The sequence below is a fragment of the Pteropus alecto genome, unplaced genomic scaffold, assembly GCF_000325575.1.
Source record: "Pteropus alecto unplaced genomic scaffold, ASM32557v1 scaffold109, whole genome shotgun sequence".
Lineage (NCBI taxonomy): Eukaryota > Metazoa > Chordata > Mammalia > Chiroptera > Pteropodidae > Pteropus > Pteropus alecto.
The window spans coordinates 10,660,034-10,687,469 of NW_006494608.1; the positions used below are offsets into that span (position 1 = coordinate 10,660,034).

A 27,436-nucleotide genomic window follows, 5' to 3' on the forward strand; every position below is an offset into this window, starting at 1 on the left:
CATTTCTCTTTAACATTTGAAAATTATTCACGATAACTTAATTTTCGTTATGTTTACCTGCAAACTTTATATATTTTTGAAAAAATATTTTGCTGCTCTTTGATTAGAATGTTCTGTAATTATTAACTTGTTACCTAAAGTAGCTATCTCTATAATCATTTTCAAGTAATGTGTAAAGATGCATCTTTGTGAATATATTTTGAAAACTTGGTTACTATAATAGAAATAGACACTAGAAATTAAAAATTGAATGAATTGTTATGATTCATATACAGTATGGTGTGTTATTTAAAATTTCATTCTAGAGCATTTTTTAACATGCAGCAGAATACTGCTGTTCTCTGAAATGATCCCTTTTTACAATCATAAAATTTTATGTATTATTTCTTATAATCTTTTGAATATGATACTTGCATTCCAGAATGAATTAATGAATTATAAAAGGTCCAGATACTTTCATTTGGTTAAAAAAATAAACACCTGTGTTTGAATCTTTAGAGAGTAAAATAAGCAATATATGGGTTAGGGTTAAAATATATAATATTTGAACAACTGTTTTATATATTTCAAAATTCATATGCTTTTCATAAATAGATTTATCTATTTGTCCTATAAAACAGCTTTAAAATTACTATTGCTTTGACCTTCAAAATTATAGTATACAAATAAATGCTTCATTCCCCACCCACGCCTACCTCTCCAAAAGGAAGCTTACCAGTAGTCTCGTACAGTAGTGAGCAATGTTAAATTAAAAAGTATTGGGCATACGGAGCAAAGGAAGATAATTTTTATGTTAAAGCAGTTTTCACCATCAAACATCAAAAGAGTTATAAACTGTGAATGAACTACCTTTAAACCATGGTCTTTATTAATTAATTTAATTTTCTGAATGCTTTTAGAAGTGACTATGTTACCACATTTTAAAATATTTTAAATGACAAATATTTTACATTTCATGAATAGTACCTAAACAGGTTTGATTATATACATTTTCCTTTGCCTGGGAACTAAAATGCTGTAAGGTCTTCCTGGACCAAAGTAAATGCCATAAATTGATAAGTTTATCTCAGAAAAGGATTGGGGTATTTAGAGACAAATTAATAATCAAATAACTATTTGTCACCCAAAAAAAGTGATATACCTTCAGATGTGTTTAAGTCACAGCCAAAATACAGATTACTTGTGTAAAATCTAGTCTGCTGAATAAACAATTATTTTTTAAGTTATAGCAAGTAATACAGTAATAGAAACCTTTTCAATTAATAGAAATTAAGATAATTATAAAGCTAATATGTAATTCTCAATAGTTGCAACTGCTTGCAAGTGTTCATTTGGATAACAGCGAAACAGCAACAAAGGACTCCTTTAAAATGTATATTTTTCAGTTTTATTTCAAATGTTGTGTAGCATAAGAACCCTTGCTCAGAGATAATTTTTTAGCCATGGAAAAGTAGTACAAAATATGTCCCAAAGTACTGAAGGAATTAATTGTTCTATTAGGTAATAATTACTCAGAGGAATGAGCATTAGTGATTTATGGCTTAAAGTGCTTGGGTCTAATCATCATTTTGGCCTGTTTGAGGGAGGACTTGTAGCCACTAGGATGTGCCTCACTCACACCAGGCCAGGTGCCCCAGAAAATCCCATTACGGATACCTCTGTATTTTTGGTGATAATATTTGCCATTTAAGTTTGCAGAAAGACATGCATCAAACCACCAACCCGAACTGTAGTAGAGGCCACAGTTCCCAGAAGGATATCGGTCATTGTCTCTATCTGGGGTGGTGAAAAACTTCATATCATGGTTATAGTATTTACTGAAACGTAAGGCATCTCCAGCTGTGCCATTATAGTTACCAATATGTAAACGGTATCTGAGAAACTCATTGGCCACGTAAAACTGATCATACAAGGCATAGAGTTTGACACCATTAAAGTCTTCAAGATCTATTCTTAGAATCATTTCCTTACTTTTGGTCAGAAGATGAATTTTATCATTCCCCAGCCAAAATTCTCTTCTGAGGTTTCCAAAGCCTACTTTGTAGTCTTTCCATGTTTTGGTGAAGTTGGTGCTTCCATCGAGACGTGCCTGCAGCACTGTCCAGCCTCCCCCCATGGTCTCCATGTCACAGTAAACTTCAAAGCTACTATTTTTGGGATCCGGTGTAACTCTGTAGGTCTCACTGCTTCTTTTGCCTATTACGTAGTAGTCAGAGCAGTCTTGATATATTAGATGATGAACTGAAGGGGGAAGAAAAGAAAGCATTGGATTTTGTTAATAAAAACTATATGTCTAAAGAATTCTTTGCAGGTACAAAAGCAGTATGACAATTCCATCAATGGTGATAATGACACCTTGTTCTGCTAAACTTACTTGAACCTATTTAGCAAATGCTAGTTAAGGCCTCAGAACAAGAACCTGGTGTTACAAAGCAGACAAGTCTCTCCAACATACTCTTGGTTGATAATAATATTGACAACATCGACAACAAACAAGAAGAAGAAATAAAAATAATAGTTTTAGTAATTTAGTAATATTTAGTGAGGGTTCTCCATGTGTTCTAGGCATTCTGCCAAAGGCTGATAATATTTTCACACTTAATCTGCACATGAATCTTATGATGTAGATATTATTGCCAATCTCCTGGTGATAATATTTAGGTTTAAAGAGGATCAGTGGCTTGCCCAAGTTCACGGAAGCATGAAATGGCAGAGCTAGGACTCAGATCTGGCTGGCTGCAAAGCTTGTTCTTATACCCACTTCATCCCTTGGATCCTGAAAGTCTGATGATTTCAACTCTCCTATCCTACGTATACAGACAAACATAGGCTTCTATTTCCTTTCTCCTAAAGGAGCTAACAGTCTCCACTGTCAAAAAGTTTTATAGAATATGTTCCAAGTGATATGCCAGAATTCTAATATACAGCATCAATTGTACATTCATTTATTTTCCTTGTTTGACAAGTAAATCAAGAAACCCAAGTAAAAAGAACTTTTTTTAATAATGTACTAATAGTCTCATTTTGAATTTAATATCCAGGAAAGCATTTAGCCAGATTTCACATGTTTGGTTTCTAGAAAAAAAAATGACAGGTGATTGTGTTCAGGATAATAATCAGCTAATGTAGTTCTGTAGGAATCAAATATAGATATTTACTCCCAGATAATTTTTATAAAAATTTATGCCAGATAAGGTAAGTTTAACATAAGCTACTTTGAGGCACAAAATAAAAATCTATTCATATGTATTTAGAGTTCAAAATATTCAGGTATTTTAGTAGAAAAGTAGCTAAGAGAATCTAATGTGTGCCCAAGGATGTCACCTATGATGTGAACATCTGCCTTGCAATGTGTGGGGTACCTTTAGATACAGGCTGCCAGGAGTATTAGCAACAGTAATTCTTGAGACCCCCACATACTTTCACCAGCTGATGCCCTGGAGATGGAGCATGGTTCAAATGAATGTGACCTCTGCCCCAGGCACCATATCCCGTCAACCTCAGGCAGATAAGGCTTTCCAAAATGTCACAAGACTATCAGCAGCAGTGGTCCCAGGAAATCAGTTGGAAAGTCAGGGCTTGAAGGAATCAGTGGCACAGCTGGTTCATGGGCAGAGTGGGCAGTTAGGTTTGTTGTCTTTAACATATATTTATTAAAGTTAATTCAGGTAGTCTGGATGGTGAGGATGGGTTCTATTTTTATATGTTTGAGTTCTAGTTTAAGGTAAAAGAGGGAAAGAAATAAAAATGTATTCCTTCACTTAGGGGCATGCCAAAGCTCCCCTTAAAATGTTTTTGTGCCACTAGGTCTCAAAGCAAAAAGTTTTGCATACACGTGAAACCATATAACTGCTTTTATTCCACCTATAAAATCTCCAATTTTCACTAGATATTCACTAGATATTTGGGATTATGAACTACTTGCTAAAATCTTTCAAAGATCTCTTGTTGACACGTGAGAAGGAGTAGTCAGCAGACCACAAGAAACTGATTTTCAATAAACAGAGCACAACCACAAACACTACTTTATCTCCATTGTTTTCGAACACTTCAGTGAAGAGATAAGTTAAATGTACTAAAACATTAAAAAATTCTTTCTCTCTGCTTCTGTTTGTGTGTAGCTCTGGCATCAGCAAAGATCTTTGAACTTAAAAGTGCTTTCTAATGGATACAGAACTAATTATGATTTTTGTAATTAGGGTTCTATATCATGTCTGTGGTCACATTTACAAAGATATTAGTTTTTCCTGTGCTGCCTTGATGAATAAAAGGCTTAATTTCTTTAATCTATCATTTATGTAACTTATTTTCTCAGGTTAATGTTTATAAATATTGTCTAGCTATACAACATTCATGAAGAAATGATAAGAAAATGTTATTATACATACCTGGACTTGATTGTGTTTGTCCTTGACTGGGACAGTTAGAGGAACATTTGCCATCCAAACTGTTGACAACAAATGTTAGATTTGCCACTTTGTTATCAACATAATTTTCTATGTTGTTCATATTTACAAGATTCAGCTTCTCCAGGCGACCCTGAAGCACATCGATCTCCTTCTTTGCATTCTTTAGGTCAGAGGACAGCTTGTTAACCTCTCCTTCTAATTCAGTAACTCTGTTGTCATCCAGGGCTCCTGTGCCAGGTGAAAACAGTCCATTTCTGCTCTGGTCTCGATTGTCATCAGCCTGAAGTTTGCAATCTTGGCAACATTTTTTCAGACTATTTACAATTTCCTTTAGGTTCTGGACTTCTTTGAACACCTCCTCGATCCTGCCGAACTGCTTCGGGAGTTGAATAGCCAGTGGGGGCAGGTTCACATGGTAGGGGCATTCGCCTCCCTCTTCGCATTTCCCTCTGCTCTCGAGTCTCACTGGGCAGGCGTCCTTGGCTGTTTCATCTTTAATCTCTTCTGTTTCATTGTTTGCTGCAACCAAAAAGCCAAAAGCAGCAAGGACAGCTGAGCTTAGCCAGCAACAGGTCGCTAGCTTCATCTTTGCTGTGGTGCTTGCCCCAGCAGGGAAGTGTGCAGGGCTGGAGCTGTTTTAATAGCGGCAGCTGCCTGCCTGAGTCAGGCTTTCTGTCTTCTCAGAAAAGGGCGGGAGCACTTGCATCATAAGTTTCAGAAACTCAGAGAAGAGGAGATTGTCCTCATCAAACAGTTTGCCAAAAACTGTTACTTATTCTCCAACAAAATTATGCTGATCAGAATTACAATTAGTTGATCGGATGCACATATTGAACAAGTTTCACTTTCATCTTTTATTTTGTAAAACACAAGAAACATCTTGGATTTCAAAATAATTATGCTCGAAAAAATCATTTAATTGTACTTAACTCCACTTAAAAAAAAAAAAAAAAGCTTTTTAAAGATAAAAATTAAATGCTAGTTATCCAGACTGTATGAAGAACAGAAGAAATGTTACAAAAATGGAAACGGTCTTTCGGGGGACATTGAAGATCCTGTATTTTCTTCACGTTGGACATTCAGGTGAAATCTTAAGCACTTAAAAATACTTTTTTTTTTTTAACTTAACAAAGTGCAGCTTTCTGGTTCATGCCATCAACTATTTAAAAAGGGGAAAGAAAACTAGTAGAGAAAAAAAAAGGGGGCTGCTTTTTTTTTTTTTTTACCATAACATGGTGTAGTAGAAATGACTAAAACAACTAAAAGTACATCATTGTCTTTTATCAAAACCAGCAGTCTTCTCCTTTGACCCTCACCGTTTTTGTGATTATACTGTCATCTTCCACAGCTGCCCAAGTGTAATTCTTTGAACTATTCCTGGCTCTGTTCTGATTCTTCTTATCTCCAAGCATCTTTGCCTTCCCCACCACTGGCAGCCCTAACAGTCCTGCCTCTGTGCGTTCTGCCTCTATAGTGGGTTGCTCTACCTGGTCTTTGTGCCTCTGGGTGTATCACTACCTTGCCCAAAATATGCCAGCACTCATGACTTTTTCTCGGTTTCAAAATTTTTCAGGTTTAACACTTCTCTCCTCAGAGACTGAGAACAGGAAGGGGGAACAGCTTCATTTGGAGAAACTACCTCCTTTTAATTTGTTTTGCATATTGGCATCTCATATAAGATTTCTTAATAAAATGAGGATTTTATTGCTTTAGAAATAATTTCAAAATGGCCAACATAGATAAAAATCCAAATTCTTTATTGTATTATTTAAGGTACTCTGTAATCTATCTCATATTTATTTCTTTAACCTGATTTCTTATGACTCCTCCTATAGACTCCCTTTATGCCAGCCAAACTATCCTATTCATTTTCTCTAAATGTGTCAGACTCACTTTACACTTCTTCAATTGTATTTACTCCTGAATACTCAGGAGACCTGGATTCTGCCCCCTGGATCTACCTTACTGGATAGATAGATCATTAACTTTACTGAGCCTTGGTTCTTGGAACTGTGAAGGAGGAATTTGGCTATTCTTCCCTCATACAGGAATGATAATTATAAAAACTTTGAGTTGAATGTTTCAGGAAAAATATGAGTGTATTCCAAAAAAAGTTGTCAAACGTGTTCTACACACCCTATCTCTCATTTTCCTCCATCTTCTTCCAGTTTCTTTAAAATTAAGTTGTTTTTCTCTTCATTCTATTCAATCTATTCAAACCAATTTTAGACAAAAATTTTAACTTATAACTAAAAATATCTATTTAATCTCCTAATTTCTTTTCTTTCTCCTTACCTGCTTTCAAGCTGTGACACTACCCTGTTGCAAGGAGGATACAGATAATATATTAAAATATTTTATAAAGTAGAAATATGTAGTAATAATGTTTATTATTACTAAATAATAAATTATTAAATGCCCTTGACTGGCTAGGATGTAAATCCATATACTTAGCCAATCAAATATTTATTAAGGATCTTCTGTGTACTCTCGGCCCTATGTTAGAGTGTATAGTGAATGTCATGGCCTTTTTCATTTGTTTATTCATTCATTCATCCATCCATCCATTCATCATATATTAACTGAGCACCCTCTACATGCAAGACACTATTCCAGGCACTTAGGCTACACTAGTGAACAAATGAAACAAAAATCCCTTTTTACTTCTTGGGAAGGAGTATTGAAGACCTTGTATTTTCTTTATATAGGATTTTCAAGTAAATTATAAGCACTTCTTTTAAAAATTTCTAAATCTATCAAAAGTACAGTTTTCTGACTCTTGCAATGGGCTTTATTTCATCTGTTTGTATCAGGGATTTGCTTTCCTAGCACAGCTGCTGATTCTTATGCCCAGAATACCCCACTTAGCCAAGGGGGTACTGTTCCACCTAAAAAGCTTAGATGTGCTCCGGGAACTGGCTTTTGTCCCTTCAGGATCCATTAAAAAGTTTCCCAAACAAAATCAGAGAACTATTTCATTAATCAGTTTTATTAACACTTCTAGGGCATCTGCTGGGTTCTCAATTTTAAAAATCATTGGCCACTTACTATAGGCAGACACTAAGTGACTACCACGTGAAAGAGGCTCAGCCTGCCTCATGAATTTATAAACCAGGGGGCCAAAGAGCGTGGTGCTACAATTATGCAAGAAACTTTTACAAATACTATCTCACTACATCCTCTCACCTGTATAATTACTATCTGCACTTGCAAAGATAGGGCTCAAAACAATAAATGTCTTGCCTATGGTTTTACAGTTTTTAAGAGACAGAGCTGGAATTTGAACCTGGATCTGACTCCAAAGTTCATGTCTTTTCTCTTATGCCACATTGCCACGTAAGGGGAAAGATAATACTGGAAAAGCATATTGGTACCATGTTGTGGAGAACCTGGTGCTTAATCACTGCTTTGGTCAGTAGGGAGCCACCGAAGTTTCTGATCAAAGGAATAATAAAATTAGTTAAGCAGTTCAGAGAAATTAATCTATCAATGAAATGCTATATGTATTGGAAAGGGAAAGATTAAGTAAAAAGAACAGTTTAGAAGCCACTTAAATAGTCCAAGCCATTGTTTCCCAAAGTATGTTTTCTGGAACATGAGTGACTAGATGTTGATGAATGTTATATGGAAATAGAATTCCAGGACTAGCAGCTCTGAAAAATATCAGTCTTATGCTAATGTGTATTATGGCTGGCCAATGGGAAAGTGATGTATACAGCATTTTTTTAACATTAGTTAACAATAGGAACCTTTTACTTTCTAGGACCATTTTCAGGAATGAGTCTTCTGCTAGAAACCAACAGGACTGGTGTCCTGGATGAGAGATATTAGTGTGACGGAAGGCACTAAGTAAGCAGTGAACCAGAGTGGTGACAGGAGTGGTGGTAATGGGGTTGCAGACATTGCTATAAGGAATGACATAAGCCATAGGATCTGATAAGTGATAAAAACAGATGAAGTGGGAGAGTGAGGGAAAACTATGAAATATGACTGGTTGAAGTAATGGCATGGCAATGAGAGTAGAGAAGGAACAGTCTGTTGAGGAGTATGGAGTTCCACCCTCTGACCTTGACCTTTGCTTCCTTCCTCTTGTTGGAAAGTCTTTCTGGATTTTCTCATCATGCCCAGCCTTCCTTGACTCCTTGTTATCATCTACTGAGTCCTCATGATAGTGTCAGAATCTTCCCTTCTACTACAAATCTGCCCCAAACACAGAACTGATACCTTATACCCATTTACAGATTTGTTTTTCAGATCTAAACAAATTATTTAACACCCATATTTGGTGGAATTTTGAAGTAGCAAAATTTGATTCTATAAGCCACATATGAAAATTACTTTCATCAGTCTATATTCACATTCATAACAAATTCAAACTTCTTTATTATTTTTTCTTATGCAAAGTATATTGAAGGGAGGATTTGCACTTAGTTTTTTGGGGTCAGATTCCAAAGCAAATTTTCATTTCCTCTAATATACATTTTTTTTTAAAGAAACACTTTATGTCTCTATTTATACCAAAGGAAGTTAGTAAATTTAATGACCATCATTAGTTATAGTACTGAGATCCTTTCACTGATATTATGTTTATTAATTAACATATTTGTAGTTTTGATTTATTAAGTTCAAAAAGCTTTAATTATTCTCCAGGGAATGCATGTTTTGTGATAAAAAATTTTAAACATTCGCTTTTTAGGCTACTTGATTTGAAATGTCAATAGTAAATAATGTTTGCTTTAATATTCCTTAGAGACCTTAGTCCTTGTTCATTATAAATTTCATAAAAAGAATTTTAAACAAAATCTTGAACTTTAAACAAAAACACAACCCATAGAGAGATCAAGAATTGCCTGGTTTGGGTTAAAATAGGATAGCTGGGCAAATTCTTTGGTCTGTCTTACCAGTACCTCACTGTAGAATAAATGAAGAGATTCAGACTAGAAATCTCTCCAGTATGGACCTACCATGAAAGATACATTATGTGAATACATTATGTGAACATTAAGCATTCTGGTTCAATAAGAGTATAGGGTAGAAACATCGAAAGGTCTACTTTTTATGACTACAGAACATATAGTTGTCTGATGTGCAAATGGCCTAGGTCTCAGTGGGGTATTTGGGTTTCTCAGGTTAGAATTTTATGAAACTGGAATATTCCATGGGAGTTTTGGAAGGTCCATCAATCAATACCTATCAACAAAATCTCTTTCTATTATGTACCCCACACTAAACCAGGAATCGTGGAAGATCCAAGAAATCCATGGAGCATGACATCTAATTTAATTCTCATCTCTCTAATTTCCAGACTTATAAAATTTCATACAACCAATGTTGAGGAAACAAAATGTATTTATTTATTGGAGATTGATTAAGTTTTCTTTCATATTCCTGAGACAAAATAAACAATAAAACCATGGTAAAAAAAAAAAATCATGGAAATCAAATTGTGGCTTTCTGCACCTTCTCTTTGTTTCTCATTTTTTGTGGTACTTACATTCTGTAAAATCATCATAAACATCAAATTAGCAAATACTGACCATTGCTCCTAGAGGACGTGCTAGATTAAGTTTCTGCAAGCCTCTGGTCATAATGTTTTTGTCAACAGATCAATACATAACCTTGTTTTAAATATGTTTCTGTTTATAAAGACATCTTGTTTAATATATGTTGTTGATCCATTCACATGGAACTCATGACCAACAGAACTGTAACTCATACCTGAAGGAAGCTTATCTAACACATGTATTTTCTCTATAAGGCTCATCACAACTTTCTCCTACTTAAAAACACAAGACAACACTTTAGTGCTAAGTTCAGGGGCCATTTTAAACAGTGAAATTACCAACAAAAAGTACAAAAATGTGAAAAACATGATACTTAGACCATAACAAGTATGAGAGCTTAAACAAGATAGTAGAGTGTTGCTGTTTCTGAGCACAGCTGGAAATGTGTATATTGGGCAACTCAAATTTTTCACCATTCTGCACATGATCCCAGAAGCCCACAAGTATTAGATTGGGTTACAAACAAATTTTAATGAGTATGCAAATTTGCAAATACAGACTCCATGAATAATGTAGATCGACTGTATATTGTTACAAATCCCATAGTTTTAAATTCTTGGAAATGTCTATACATTTATTTTAAGCTAGTATGATTAATCTGATTTTGCTTGTTTTACCTCTTGCATTCCTTGGGTATTGTTTGTTTTGTCAATCTTTATTTGGCACTTTAATATATAAAATATGAATTTATATAATGTATAAAATATTACATGTATATATATTGTTATATAATGTGATATGTAATATGTTATATAATTTATATAAATATGAATTAAATCAATATTTAGCTTAAGAACTTATTTTAATATTTTAGTTCATTGATAAAAATAGTGTGTATATTAAATCATTACAGAAAAGTGAAAATATTGAACTAATTCTATGCTAATTGATTTTATGCTGAATGCCTATCTTTTAAATGCCTATCCTTGCTCACTTTGAAAATCATATTTAAAAGACTTCAATTTATCTTATGAAATATATGTGTCAGCATGAGAGCTCTCAATAAATGTTAATTTAAAGGTGATTTCCACTTAGCTGATAACTAAAAATTTGTGAAATGTTATAGTGTTAATAGTAAACACAGAAATACACTAATAGCTTGTCGTCCAAGTTCTTTTAAGAAATCTTTTAAAACATGTTTTAAAGTATTGCGTTCTAAGGGATAACATTATCTTATTTAGTTTATTTTTTTCTGCTTCTAGTTTGATAATATCTATGAGTTCAGTCATTTCCTGTTCTTTTCAGTGAAAACTTTTCAGGGTAGAAGAAACCACTTCATGATCATTATCAACAGATGTAAAATTGCTTGGTCCTTATTTTGTTTATTTTAAAGTATCCACCATTATTTATCACAGCTTTCCTCTGCTTGTGTATTTAACACAAAATTATTTTGGTTATGTTCGCATGTACAAATGACATGGCATGTGTTTTGACAGGTGATACAAAGTTCAGCTGCAACAACTGCTATTGTGCAAAAAGATGACAAAATAGACACACAAGCTGTGTCAGTAACGTATATAAATTTAAAATAAATCTCCATTTATTACTGTGATAATCTCAAAAAGAGCATGACGCAAGTGGAAGGAGCCTTAGGATAGTAGTCATGAAACTCATGTTTTTAGTGAGGAAACTTCCACTTTCTTACCACTTAACTAGGTCTTAGTTTTCTCACCTGTAATATGAGAAGATCAGATTGGAGATCTTTAAGGTCCTTTTCAGGTGTTTATGACTCTAAATATTATTAATTAGAAGGCATATAATAGTAAAGCAAATCATCAAAATGTAAATATATGTACAGACTGTCCTTTAATTAAATAATTAATTACAGTGGAAAATTATAAAAATCTACTTCATTTTATCTATTCATCTATTCAATGAATACTTATTTTGCATTTTTTGAACCATGCTCTGTATTGACCTTGTGGATGACCAGGGTGAAAAAACAGGCACATTCCTTACTCTATGGAGCATTAAGTTGCAGAACAATTGGGCAGAGGGAATGTATTTGGCCTTAGAGAGGGTTCAGTATGCACACCAAGGCCTTTTCTGAACCTCTCACTTCGCTCCCACTATGCAAGGGTATTGCTAACCCTGAAATGGCTGCTTTTAGACTCATATTTTGCAAATTAGACCACAAAGGTTGTATACGGTGTCTGTAAAGAACCACTGCTACGTTGGATATATGCTGCCTGGGCAGAGAAGCTTCCTGTTTTTCTCCCTTATTAGTCTCATTTCTTTGCCTTTTAACCCACTTCCCTAACTACCGCCACTCCAAAATCTCCCATTTACAAAGCGGAAAAGCAAACTGTTTAGAACAAAAGGGATTTTTAAAAGACAACCTTATCCCATAAAAATGGCACATGTAACTTCCCTCAGTCTAAAATTTATTTAATGAATGGAGGGTATATTAATTCAATAAATTATAGATTCTGCAGAATGCACGGAATAAATATATAGCTGTAGCATTGAAGATATAAAAACATAGGAGCTAAATATATTAAAATTTTTGCATTTTACATTTAGTCTTTTCTCTGTTCTTTTCTCCTTTTTATGTCTTTGCTTCTGTGTTGTGAAGCAGTAAGGATAAGGAGGGAGAAGAAGTTGCTTTTTAGCAGTTTAAAAGCATATCAATCTGGGGATTTTACTTTTTCCTTTCTAAGGCAAGCACCAGAAGAGGAGCCTGGCCTGACTTGGAGAATCTAGGCCAAGTTTAAGTTGTTCTTCCTCAGTGTTCTTCCTCACTCCTCCACAAATAGCTAACATCTGCTGCTTATTATGTGGCCTATCTTCTCTAATTTTTCCCTCTAATTCCTACCCAAACACAGAAGACAAATATAGTTTAGACAAATGAAATAGAGCCCAGAGAGATGAAAGTGGTGAGATAAAGATGACAAAGAAACACAAAGGAAAGATACTGGTGGGAAAAAGAGGGAGAGAATTTGAATCATGGTGGGAGCTGTACCACAATCCTTTGTCTAATGAAGACATTAAGTCTATATGTAAAGCTAATTTTATAGGACTTATTTTTCCAGAATGGCTGTGGAGAAAACAAAGTTAGAGGACATGATTAAAATCAGAGCGTTAAGGCATCAGAGATAAATGCCTTCTCCATCATTTTGACAGTAGTCATGTTAATAGTTGCTTTAGATTATATTATTATATTGCCCATCAACAGTTAAATAAACTTTAAGGACATACAAGTTCCAAACAGCTTAACTTTATAAACAGTGTGAATTTTTAGCCAACATACCCAATTCCCAAATGTTTAAAGGAGTTTTGCTGTGTAACTATTTGCTTTCATAACAATTTAATTCATTATAATTTCTTAAGTTTTTCCTATTTAAAAATATCAGTACTACAGCAAATAGCAAATATCATGTTCAGGTATTTTAATAAGGAAACTTCCACTTTCTTACCACTTAACTAGGCCTTAGTTTTCTCACCTGTAATATGAAAAGATCAGATTGAAGATCTTTAAGGTCTTTTTCAGATGTTTATAGCTCTAAATATTATTAATTAGAAACCATATAATAGCGAAGCCAATCATCAAAATGTAAATGTAACTACAGATTGTCCTTTAATTAAATCATTAATCCCAATGGAAAATTATAAAAATCTACTTCATTTTAGCTATTCATCTAGAATATACTAAAATATTAGAAGTTGAATATACTAGATATATTTTCCATTAATTAATATAAAATATTTAGGACAAATAGCATGTGAAGTTTTCTAAAACAATTTTAATATTAAACAGCTATTTCAAGCTTATTTTTCACAGTGTCATAAAACCTCAGGAAATGACATTACGTGTTATCAAAACTAGCCCCTTTGTTTTACAGCTGAGTAAACAGGTCTAAGAAAAGTTAGATCGCTCGTCCAAGCCCGACCGAGGTTGCTCAGGTCTCCAATTTCCAGACCATCTGTTCTAGACTGATCTCCATAGTACCCTTAATTTGTAGCTAGATTATAGAAAAAAATGCTACAAAAATATGATTTACCCATATTAAAACTTTTCTAGTACACTCTTCTGCCATTTTTGAAAACAATACAGTTTCTTCAGTTCTTTCAAAATACTTAGGAGTCCTCAAATGTGCTATTCACATGCCTTGCTGTACATGAAAATGATTCAGACAATTTTTCCAGTATATACTAATCTGTCTATGTAATTTTTTTCCCGTTTGCCTTTCTATGTTTATGCTTATGGTTTGTTGTCTGGCTTACGGTATAAATTCTGAGAATAATTTTTTTAGAAAACATCTTGTGTCCCCCCCTAACCAGAACTGCATTCTAGAAGTCATGTGACATGTCTTTAAAATTTTTTTACTCTGAAAAACAATTTTTTAAAATTATAAATGAAACACTTGCTCATTACAAAAAAGATTAGAAGATACAGAAATTCAAATGGCAACCGGAATTCTACGAACTATTTTTATTGTGGTAAAATGATCATAACATAAAATTCATCATTTTAACCATTTTAAGCGTACAATTCAGTGGCATTAAATACATTCACATTGTTATGCAACCATCACCACTATTTATCTCCAAAACTTTTTCATTATCCTGTACTGAAATCCATTTTACACTAACTCCCCATTCCTTGCTTCCCCAGCTCCTGGTAACCACTGTTCGTTCTACTTTCTGTCTCTATGGATTTGACTACTCTAGGTACCTTGTATAAGTGACATCGTATGAGATTTGTCCTTTGTGAATGGCTTATTTCACTTAGCATACTGTCTTCAAGGTATATTCATTATAAGCTGTATAAAAATTTCATTTCTTTTTAAGGCTGAAATATATATCACATTTTGTTTATTTTATATATATATAAATATCACACTTTGTTTATCTACTCATCTGTCGAAGAAAATTTGGGTTGTTTCCACCTTTTGGCTATAATGAATAATGCTGTTGTGAACATAGGTGTGCAAATAACTGTTTTGAGTCCCTGCTTTTAGTTCTTTTGTGTATATACCCAAAAGTGGAATTGATATAGCTGTGCCCAGTTACATTCTCACTATCCGTGCACAAAGTTTCAAATTCCTCCATATCCGTGTGAATAATTGCTATTTTCTGGGGGTTTTTTTGTTTTTGTTTTGTTTTTGTTTTTTTAATAATAACCATCCTAATTAGTGTGAAGTGGTATCTCATTGTAATTTTGATTTGTGTTTCCTACAGACTAGTGATGTTGAGCATCTATCATGTGCTTATCAGCCATTTGTATTCTGTGGAAAAATGTCTATTCAAGTCCTTTGTCCATTTTCAATTGTACTGTATTTTTGTTGAGTGTAATATTACTCTTTTATTAACATTTTGGAATATTTTAAATCCTTTTTCTGAATATATATGTATGAGCATGTAATTTTATAAAAATTAACCATCTTCTATATAGTTTTTAATCTTTTAAGATTTTAAAGTATAATACACACACATTAAACCATTCAAAATATAAAGATAAAATTGAAATCAAATTCCTTCATGCCCTATCATTCACCCTGTGGTAGCTACTGTCCTGACTTTTATGATAATCTTCTACCAGTTATTCTTCATAGTTTTACCAACTAACCATGATTCCTTAAACACCAAACTTCTTTTGCCTATTTTATTTTTGGAATTTAATTTTTTATTAAAATTATTGGGGTGACATTGATTAATAAAATCAAATAAGTTTCAAGTGTACAACTCAACAATACATCATATGTATATTGCATTGTGTGTTCACCATCTGAAGTTAAATTTCCTTCCGTCACCAAATATTTGACCCCCTTTATCCCTAACTTCTTTCCCCTCCCCCGTTCCCTCTGATAACCACTAATCCACTGTCCGTGTCCATGAGTCTTTGTTTGTCATGTTTGTTTGCTACTGTCAGTTTTGTATGCCACATATGAGTGAAATCATGTGGTTCTCAACTTTTTCTGTCTTACTTATTTCACTTAGCATGATTATCTCAGTATCCATCCATGTTGTCTCAAATGGCTGGTTCATCTTTTCTTATGACTGAGTAATATTCCGTTGTATGTATGTACCACATCTTCTTTATTCAATCATCTATCATAGGACACTTTAGTTGTTTCCATGTGTTGGCCAACATGAATAATGCTGCTATGAACGTCAGGGTGCACATATCTTTGCAGATAAATGTTTTCAAGTTTTTGGGGGGCAAATACTCAGAAGAGGGATTGCTGGATTATATGCTAATTCTATTCTTAGTTTTTTGAGGAAACTCCATACTGTTTTCCATAGTGGCTGTACCAATTTATGGGGTTCCTTTTCCCCCACAACTTCTCCAACACTTGTTATTACTTGTCCTGTTGATAATAGCCATTCTAACAGGAGTGAGATGGTATCTCATTGTAGTTTTGATTTGCATTTCCCTAATAGCTAGTGAAGTTAAGCATCTTTTCATATGTCTGTTGGCCATTCGTATGTCCTCTTAGGAGAAGTGTCTGTTCAGGTCCTCTGCCCATTTTTTAATTGGATTTTTTTTTATTGTTGAATTGTATGAGTTCTTTATACATTTTGGATATTAGATGTGTTGGAGGTGTTGTTTGCAAATATATTCTCCCATTCGCATGGTTGTCTCTTTGCCTTGTTGATGATTTCTTTTGCTGTGCAGAAGATTTTTAGTTTGACATAGTCTCCTTCATTTATTTTTGCTTTTACTTTCCTTGCCTTTGAGGTCTAATTCATAAAATCCTCTCTAAATCTGAGGTCCATGAGTTTAGTTCCTTTGTTTTCTTCTATGCAATTTATTGTTTCAGATCTTTGATCCATTTTGAGTTTATCTATGGTGATAGATAGCAGTCTAGTTTCATTCTTTTGCATGTGGCTTTCTAATTTTCCCAGCACCATTTATTAAAGAGGATTTCCTTTCTCCATTGTATGTTTTTGGTTCCTTTATTGAAAATTATTTGCTCATATATACAGGGGTTTATATCTGGACTCTCAATTCTGTTCCACTGCCTGTGTTTCTGTTTTATTGCCAATACCATGCTGTTTTGATTATTGTCGCTTTGTTAAATAATTTGAAGCCAGGCAGAGTGATACCTTTGGCATTGTTCTTTTTTCTCAGGATTGCTTTGGCTATTTGGGGTCTTCTGTGCTTCCATACAAATCTGATGATTTTTCATTCTATTTCTTTTTAAAATGCCATTATTTTGCTTATTTTAAAAATGTGATGCAAATAGTATAATACAAAATATATTCTTTTGTGTTTGTTTTCTTTCACTAATATATTTTTTGTAAGAGCCATTCATATTTTTGCATGAATTTTTCTATTGTATGGTTATACCACGATTTATTTGCCCATTATATTGCTGATATTGGGATTGTTTCCAATTTTCATCTGTTACCAATAATGCTACTTGAACGTTTAAACTTAAATATTCAAAGTATCTTTGTAAGATGTTTTAAACATTTTTGTTGCTTTATGCTTTCTTTATAAACAAGTTGGTATATTCTATTCTAATTCTAATCTCTACAGCTGGCAATGTTCATTCTTTGAGAATGAATTTTGATTTTGAGGAGAATCACAATTTATGTAGAGCTAAATTTGGTGATTGACGTAGGAAAGCAATCCAACTGATAGTGATTTTATTTTAAAAGTAAGATTGACTATACTTATTGTTAAGTAGATTATAATATTGATTATTATGATGTATATAGAAACAATATATTATTGGAATAAGTTGATAGCCTTTAAAATGGTTTAGGTCAACTCTCACTTGAATATCTAAATACTGCTACTTTTGATTATCAAGAAATATATAACCATTTAGTGAAAATTTTCAAACCAATGCAAAAGTAAACAATAAACCCCCAAGTACCCATAACCTAGCTTCAGTAGTCATCAATTTATGGCCAATCTTGTTTCATTCCCCACTGATTTTCTACACTGCCAAACTCCAGACTATTGTGAAGCAAATCCCTAATCAAAGCATTTTGTTTATAAATATTTCAGTATGTATCTCTAAAAGAAAAGAACTCCTTTTTTAAATGTAGCTTTAGACCTGAACAGACACTTCTCCAAAGAGGAAATACAGATGGACAATAGACATATGAAAAAATGTTCAAGGTCTCTAATCATCAGAGAAATGCAAATTAAAACTACAATGAGATATCACCTCACACCTGTCAGAATAGCTATCATTAATAAATCAAAAAACAACAAGTGTTGGCGAGGTTGTGGAGAAAAAGGAATATTATACATTGTTGGTAAGATTTAAATTGGTACAGCTGCTATGGAAAACAGTCTGGAGGTTTCTCAAAAAATTAAAAATGGATTTACCTTTTGACCCACTAATTGCACTTCTGGGTCTTTATTCAAAGAAAACCAAACCAATGATTCATAAAGATCTATGCACCCCAATATTCATGGCAGCATAATTTACAATAGCCAAGATACGGAAGTAACCTAAATGCTCATCAATGGACGATTGGATAAAGAAGTTATGGTTCATATATGCAATGGAATATTACTCAGCCATTAAAAAAATGAAATCCTATCATTTGTGATGACAGAGATGGATCTAGAGGTTATTATGCTGAGTGAAATAAGTCAGAGAAAGATAAATACCATATGATTTCACTTATATGTGGAATCTAAGGAACAAAAAGAACAAACTAATCAAAAACAGACTCACAAATATAGTGGACAAGTTGGTAACAGACAGAGGGGATGGAGGTTGTGGGATTGGGAGAATGGGGTGAAAAAATACAAATTAGTAGTTGATAGATGGTCATGGGGATGGGGAGCATGGCATAGAGAAAGCAGTTAGTATTAATATATCGGCTAGGTAGAAAACCAGAGGAGAGAAGGAGCAATTAGGGGGATCATTTTATAAACTACATAAATGTCTAACCAATATACTGTACACTTGAAACAAATTAACATAACTAAACAAATTTTAAAAAATAAATAAATAAAATGTAGCTTTAATGCTGTTATCATACTCCCCCAACCAACAAAAATTCCTTAATATCATCAGATATCCAGTCAGTATTTATACTTCCCTAATTACGTTATACAGTTTTAGTTATTGTTGTTGGTTTTTTGTTTTTGTATTCTTACAGTTGTTGGTTTGCATTAGAATCCAAATAAGCTTCATCTACGTAAGATCCAACGATTGTAACTGAGTCTTAATTTTTAGGTTCCTCCTATCAAATTTTTTAGGCAACTTTTTGTTTAAGAAACTGGGTTGTTTGTTTTGTAGAATTTCTTACAGTCTGGATTTAACTTACTATATCTCATCATTTTGTTTAACATATTCCCTCTTCCCTGTATTTCCATTGCTTTCACAGAGACTTGATCACAAGTCACACTTAAATTTGGAGCGGGGGGACAAAACTGTTTTCTAAATGGTGCCATATACTTTTATAAGGAGGCACAAAATGCTTATTTTCTCCCTTTTGATGATGTCACCAGCCGTTAATGATCCTTGTTTGGATCCATTAATTCATAAGCAAATTGCAAAATGACAATTTTGTAATGCTATTGTTTCTTTTTCAGTTATTAATTAGAATCATTTTGTAAGGTTTGTGCTGAGAAGTCCAACAATAATCTAATGGGTTTTCCTTTATAAATTACCGTTTTCTTCTCCCTGACTGCTCTGAGAATTCTGTCTTTGCCGTTGATTTTTGATAACTTTAATACAATGTGTCTTGGTGAAGGCCTTTTTGGATTGAGATAATTGGGTGTTCTGTTGACTTGTTGAATTCCAAGCTCCAGTTCATTTCTTAACTTGGGAAATTCTCATCCACTATTTGTCTGAAAATGCTTATTACTCGCTGCTCCTTTTCCTCCCTTCGATAATGCCCATTATTCTTATGTTTCCTCTCCTGATGGTATCAGTTAGTTCTTGAATTTCTCTTTCATTATTTTTCATTCTTCGGTTTCTCTCTTCTTCTTTCTGATTTATTTCTAGATTTCTGTCTTCGATATCACTGAATCTTTCCTCCATTTGGTTGACTCTATTTCCCAAGCTTGCTTTTTCATTTTCAACTCTTACAGTGTGTTCTTCATCTCCAGAAGTTCTATTTGAGGGTTTCAATCTCCTTCTCTGCTCATTTAGAAATTGTCGATATGACTCGTTTCAGAATTCACCGAGTTTTTTCAGAAGTACTATCCATCCTGAATTCTTTGTCATTTAAGTTATATATATATCTATGTCTGTAAGCTTATTTTCTGGAGATTTTTCTCTTTCTTTCTGAGCTGCCTTGTCACCTCGGTTGTTCATGGTGTTTAATGGACTATTTCTCCACCTAGGCATTAATGGAAGTGTATTCTGCTTTTTATCCAGAAAGAAGATTTATTATATAAAGATCTCTTTTTAGCCTGCTGCAAAGAAGGTGCTTTTCTTTTGGTTTCTAGTAGGTGGTGTCTAAGCCTCTTTTCTTATAGATATTTAATCATGCTCCTTACCCTCAGTTTCAGTCTCTGGCAGTGTTAGCGACAGTTTTGGTAATGTTTGCTCAGATTCCCCTGGGGCTCCGCGGTGTTCAGTCTCAGAGGGTATCAGGGGAGGGACCCTCTTGTTTGGGGATTGAGGGCTGTGGCTCAGCTTTGGTTTTGCAACCATGGCTGGTAAAAATCTACTGTTGTTTTTCTGCCATCTCGCTTCTCTGCATTCTGCCCTGATGACTGGGCCCTGCTGCCGACCGCAGGGAGCTCACAGCTTTCCCAGGCAGGGCTGTTCAGGGAACTCGCTGCTCCTTCTCCCCTACCCTTCCTCCTACAGGTAGCTCTGGTGGCTGCGAGAGGCAGCTTCTTTATTTCTCCCAGTCCACCACCCGACACCTGGGGTTCTGACCTATGGTAGCTCTTATGCACAGACGTGTTGGTGTTTTGGGTGTTTTTTGTTGAGTTTTTGATTTCAGCTTATTGTTGTTGCAAGGGGAGAGATCTGGGACATCTTTCATTCCGTCATGTTTCTCCAAAACTAGAATCATTTTGAAACTAGTAACTTCTTCTCATCAACTATTTGGTTACCCTGAGGTAGAGTTCATGCAGGAAAGGCATGATAAATATTTGATCTATTCTTTTGATTTTCCAGTTTTCAAAATGTTTAATTGATCCTCTAGTATCTTTCAAAGCTGAGAGATTTCTTCTTTTTATTACGAATTTACTTATTTAAACATATTCATTCCAGTTTTTTGTAGCTATTATCCTTATTGGCAATCAACCTGACCCATTTTTGGCCAGCAGGAGCCTTTTGACATGACTTTGAATCCCTTTGATATAACTCTAATAGCCTTTGATAGCTTTTTTTGCTTGCTGATGTGACAAGATGTTCAAGGCTCATTTTGTTCTTCCCATGCTCCAAACCTAGAATCAGCCATTTCTCCAAGGAGCCCTATTTCTTTAAGTAGAAAAAGGTGTTTGGAGACTGGAATCTGGGGACTGGAGGTACTCATTGCTACTAGATTGATCTTTGTTTCTACACCTTTTTAATGGACAGACTACATATGTATATTTGTATATGTATATATGTGTGTATATATATATTATATATATGTATAATACAACATGATATTTCTAATTCAAAGTCAGTAAAACAGAGAATTTACTTAACCTCATCAATCTTATAGACAATAACCATGTAATTACAGAAAACAGTTTCTGGTCTTTTTGTCCTTAGGGTACTTAGGGTTTATAGTCAAATTTGAATGATTTCTCTCTGTGCAGTTATGTACCAACTTGTTACATAGTTATGGTCAATTGACTTAATTTGTTTTTAAATTTAGCAATTGCTTTTAAGTTTAATTTAATTTCATAATTAAGGTATTATATTGTTATAGATCATATCTACTAAACAAAGTATATTCAAAGAATTCTAGCTTCTATCCCTAGACTCTCTACCCTGTTCTCTCTCTCTCTCTTCTTATGGTATAATTCTATTTTAAGGTTTATCCTTCTTTTACATATATATGTGTCTTTCTTTATTCATAGTATAGCTTCTGGAAATTAGGAAGGTTTGTGCTTTTGTTTAATGGTTATCTTTATATTTATACCATTCAATAATACCCATTTCCCTCTTTTTAAAAAAAAAAAAGACAGGGCTTGCTTTATTAGAGATTATATTTCATAGTACGGGAAGCCTACATAGATTCCTTTATACAAGAAACTATCTTTTCTCTGTTCTTGCAAATATCCCATTTATCTTTATATTTTATTTTATTATTAGTTTCAAGTATACAGTACATTGGTTAGACATTTATATAGTTTGTGAAATGATCTCCCTAATTGCTCTTTCTTTCCTCTGGCTCTATGCCTAGTCATTACATTAATGCTATCTGCATTTCTTATGCCATGCTCCCCATCCCCATGACCATCTATCAACTACTAATTTGTACTTCTTTAACCCTACACCCCTTTCTCCCAACTCTCCAAACCCTCCTCCCCTCTAGCCACTATCACATTGTCTTCTATATTCGTGAGTCCGTTTTTGATTAGTTCATTTGTTTTGTTCATTAGATTCTGTATATAAGTGAAATTGTATGGTATTTATCTTTATCTGACTTATATCACTCAGCATAATAACCTCTAAGTCCATCCATGTCGTTGAGAATGGTAGGATTTCACTTTTTAATGGCTGAGTAATATTCCATTGCATATATGAACCATAACTTCTTTATCCCCCATTCCCCTCTTTTTCATAATTAATTTTTACTTTTTTCTTTTAGTTTTATACTATAAATGATATCAAAATTAGATACTACATCTTCTTTCTCCTACCCTTCCTAAAAGCACCAACTTGACATAGTCTTTCTACGGATATTATCCACCCTACATGATCTTTTATGTTTGCCAATCTGTGTTACCTTAAGTTCTCTAAATGTGTTTCACACTGGCTCCATACCATCAGCAAGACAATGCTACCCAGTTCTGAGTTTCTCTAATTTACTTTAAAATGAGTAATAGAGTAGAGTTGTGGTCAATTCACTACAAAGCCTCTCACCAGCTTTGTGATCTTGCTCAAGTTACTCAACCATCTTGAGTTTTCTTTTATTTTAAAAAATTTTGGCTTGTGCTGTTTATTTTATAGGATTATTGTGTGAACTAAATAAGATAACATATAGAGCACCTAACATAATACATAGCAACCTCTCAAATAAATAAATGTTAAGCATTTCTTTCAATATGATAAAAGAGAAGAATTATGAATTTATACTTTTGTGTATTCATTTATTTGGTAGATATTTATCAAATAAATTTATTTCATGAATTATTCATCTATGTAGTGACTATTTATTGAATAACTGCTATTTGCTAAGCACTCGCATGTACTTTTTATTTCACTTACTCAACAAGTATTTGTGAGTTGCCTGTGGCCTAGAACTTGGCAATGTATTAATGGAAAGGATGGACAGGTCCTTACTTTAACAAAACTTCCTGTCTTCCATTTTACCAGAAGTCATAAATTGTACTATTTCTGAATAAGTTATTTTGTCTCGATGACACTCCTCAGAATCCCTGGTGACTGACTTGCCTGGAAATAATATTCTCACTTGACTGTATTAGTGGATGTTCACTTCCTATTTAGCTCAAACCTCTACTAAAATGATAATTTCTGGAGTAAGTTGTTCAGAATTTATCTTCACTTCTGTTACAAATTACAATTTGCTTTTTTGTCAAAGCTCAGAAAGTACAGAGCCAAAATGAACATTAGCTGCAAAGATAATGTTTGTAGATAAGGAAAATTTCTTTATATTAACTTAATGTTTCCTGTTTTCAAGCCCCAACAAAATTTAGCTGACTGGCACATTTTTTTCACAGTGTCTTTATAATCTTTTTACCTTAAATTTTGATCCACGGTGTATGTTTTATTGAATTGAAAATACATTTCAATATTCAAGTAACAAAAAATTTTAATTTAAATATTTTTTAAATATTTCAGTTAGCCAAAAAAATTGGACTCATGTTTATTTAATCTTCTCATAAAATTATCAGAAGCTAAAATGAAAAAACAGTAAGAAAATCTCAGAAACTTTAAAGCATTAAGTTCTAAACCTCCAATGATGCCATCATACATCCTTATGCTAAGGTAGGTATAGAGATAGCCAAGAGAGACAGACACAACCCTGAGGAGTACCACATTCCAAAAACTTTGTACAAGCGTTTTATAAGTGGAGCCATTCTCTCAATTAACACACACACACACACACACACACACACACACACACACACACAATAAGTATAAAGCAGGGTCCCAAGCTCAAATGCCTACAAGGCCTATAAAACTAACATAAACAAGTGAAAGAGCCAAGGTGTTAGTACATTGCGCTTACATTGAATGGTTGGGGCAGACTGTGCTCCTTCTACAAGGGGCATCCTCTTTTAGTACCTCTGAAAATCAGTCTCTGATAAATGCCAATTGATTGTTACAAAGTTAAAATATGAATCCAGTGTCATCAAATCTAATAAATTTTCAAGAGAGCCTGAAAATTCAGATTTTTATGGCAAAATCTACCAATTCTTAAATGTTGCCAACTAATTTTCTAATTTTTGAAAAAGTCATGTGTGCTAAAAATATCTACAGAGTATATTTATACTATTGGCTGCAAGTTTGCAATCTTTGTCATGAAACACACTGTTGTGACATGGATTAAGATCTATCATACATATTTTAAGAGATTTAGGTAATATCTTACCTTCTTTTCCTGATATAGAAATCTGTAGAAACAGTTACATATCCCTAAACTGTCACGACCTATCAGGAATAATTAGAAATGTGGCAATTCCATGAAATGAGGCTATTTATGTTTGCCAGAAAGCACATTAAAATATTTCGTAATAGTCGACTTAGTGAACTAGAAACAACTGTGTTTGGTGAAATGTTTGTTAGAATCTATTTTTTAAACCTTTTTTTTTTTCATTTCTTTTTACTTTGCTTGGGTATCAAAGTTGGTATCAAGTGAAAAAGTTAAAATTATATTTGGGTATATTATGTGGTTTTCTCTGCTTTTTCCAAAATTAAGACAAGCTAAAGAATTACGTCCAAATATCATCAAAACCAGATTTCTTGGAAAACTGTTAATTTCTGAGTATTCCACCCTTTTCTGAGGAAATTCCAGGATAATCTGTTATATAATTGCCATGGGTAACAGTTATCCATCTGTTACCATTTATTATAGTTTTTCAAGAAATTTACAAGGCGACTAATTAGTACATAAACTAAAAGATTCCATGGATATAACTTTAGGTTTAAATGTAACACTTTATAATACCCATTTAGTTATTTTAAAAATTCTATTATATTGCCTTTTAAAGAGTTTTTGTTAGAATTCAAATATTCAGGTATTGGATTTTCTGCTTTATTCATGGATTTAAATATCTCTGATCTTAAATTTGGCCCACCCATCTACTGTAGTTATTTATATGGAGTAACTATAGGCTGAGTTATGCATCCTCAGAAGCAGATCGTGTTGAGATAAGGATTTTCCCCTGGTGGCAAGCTGTCAGGAGAAACTGTTTTACAAGCTTTCTATTCAAAGGCTCTTAATAGTCCATTCCAACCTTTATAGGGAGTATGTAATCCACATATGGTCAACCAATCCATTAATCTCCCACCATCAGTATCAAGTTTGTGCCCTCTTACCTTTATATGCATGAGCACACATGTGTGCATACACAGGCACACCCTTCATGCTGCTGTGTTCCTTCTAGACAGCCTTCTTTATATTTTTTTGGTGATGTCTTTGATGAACATTTTGGTCCAATTCAAATGTGTATGTGGAGAGGGAAAGCCAAACATTAAGATTTTCTTCTATGATTTGCTCAACCCTTCCTGCCGCATCGCTACTCTGCTAGACATGGATAGTCTTCGGACAAATGCTGAGCACCTGCTGTGTGCCATATAATATGTAAGGTTCTTGGGACACCAGAATGAACCCTGTCTTTAGAGAACTTTCTGTCTGGTGGACAGACATGTGATCATGGTTTTAACACAAGATACGTGCTCTAATTGAGGAATGTGTGAGATATAGTGGCCTCATTCATTAAATATTTTTTTAGTACCTTAGTGTCAGGCAGTGTTCTATATGCTTAGGATACATCAAGTGAACAAGAAAGTCCAAGATATTCTACCCTAACTGAAACATTTGTAGAAAGGTTTACACCAGGATTATGAGGATTAGCCTCTATTTTCATGGTTAATACTTTTCATTAAGAAGGATTGAATGCCTTCTACACACTAGCAATAAACAATTCAAAAATAAAATTGTGAAAACAACTCCATTTATAGTGGAAATAAAAAGAATAAAATACTTAGGAATAACCTTAACAAATATTAAATGGCTCGTCTAAATACATCAAGACTTAAGGCCCTCTTACCAGTGAATTAGCATGGCATGGGGAATGCAGTCAGCAGTAATGTAATGGTTCAGTGTAGAAACAGAGGGCGGAAAGAGTAATCAGGGAGATCGTTTCATAAACTATACAAATGTCTAACCTATGTGCTGTTTACTTGGAACTAATAATAAAATTTTTTTAAAAATCAGTGAAACATCCCCATATTCTGCTCCCAAGTTTCCATTTTACGGTATTAATGGGGAAGTTCAAGCTGAAATTTTGGGTTTTAGTTCTTTTTTTTTAAAGAACACTTCTGTGATTAGCAGTGAAAGACTTCATTGTCCATCGCAGTCTGCCTGCTAGAAAGGGAAGTGGAGGGCACCACTGCGGCACGCACACTGCTGGGACCCGTGGCTTCCTGGATGCTTCTACGCTAAATAAATAGTTATTTATGAATACGGGAAATAGTACTGTGGGCAGAAGCATTTTCAAAGCAGGACAATAGGCACCAGAGGTCCTAAGTTTCTTTGTTGTGGGGAGTGGCTATGTCTCATTCCTGAAACCTCACAGCCTAGAGCTGGGGGACACTGGCTGACAGCCAGCTAAGAAGGGTGGGGCTCTCAGCACACAAAAGGAGGTTTGAAAAGTGGGTGTCCACACCTACTCAGCAGCATAGAAAGCAGCCAGTCCCAGGGATCCAACCCACTGCTCTCTAGGCTCAGCCACATTTACAGTCCTTGGGACAAGATCAGAGCAGGGGCTTTGGTCTGTGGCCTACAAAGTGAGATGAATGGTTGACCAGCTGTGGACATCTTTATACATTTGTAAACCTTGTGCAAAAGATGCTCTGGTCTCTATAGTCCCTGCTCCATTTCAGGTTTCTCACTGCTTATACCCACTCAAGGCCTTTAAAAGTGCACTAGAGATGAGACTCCTGCATATGAAGGACTAAAAGCTAATTGGTCAGAGTCAGCTAGCAATGCAATTCTTTCTGGAACGATTGCTAAGCCTGCCACCACCCCTATTCTTCTGGTTCCTGTTTGTGACTTTAGTCATTCACTGGTTTTAACTTGGTTCTATTTCCTGATTCTGATTATGTCTTGACCCTTACATTAATGCCCTGCATGGCTTTGGTCCAGTTAGTTTCACCCTTTGTAGTTCTTAAAGAGGCA

The 27,436-nt window shown here is 34.1% G+C and overlaps 2 protein-coding genes across 2 annotated transcripts in view; one reads left to right on the forward strand and one right to left on the reverse strand.

Annotated features, from left to right (window-relative positions):
* The window catches only part of CCDC146 (coiled-coil domain containing 146), a 138,766-nt gene that overhangs the window by 42,942 nt on the left and 68,388 nt on the right, over positions 1-27,436 (forward strand). The gene's annotated exons all lie outside the window — the stretch shown is intronic.
* On the reverse strand, positions 1,365-5,045 carry FGL2 (fibrinogen like 2). The gene is made up of 2 exons (XM_006925397.3): positions 4,389-5,045; positions 1,365-2,241 (listed from the first exon to the last, which is right to left on the reverse strand). The coding sequence occupies exons 1-2, from the start codon at positions 4,993-4,995 to the stop codon at positions 1,535-1,537; spliced, it is 1,314 nt and encodes a 437-aa protein (XP_006925459.2). The 5' UTR covers positions 4,996-5,045; the 3' UTR covers positions 1,365-1,534.

What these genes read in the sequence shown, in the direction of transcription:
- FGL2 (XM_006925397.3), bottom strand. Translation starts at nt 4,995, where the DNA reads ATGAAGCTAGCGACCTGTTGCTGGCTAAGCTCAGCTGTCCTTGCTGCT. An exon ending in ACAAACACAATCAAGTCCAG is followed by an intron (nt 2,242 to 4,388) that starts GTATGTATAATA and finishes TTCCCCCTTCAG; the next exon opens with TTCATCATCTAATATATCAA.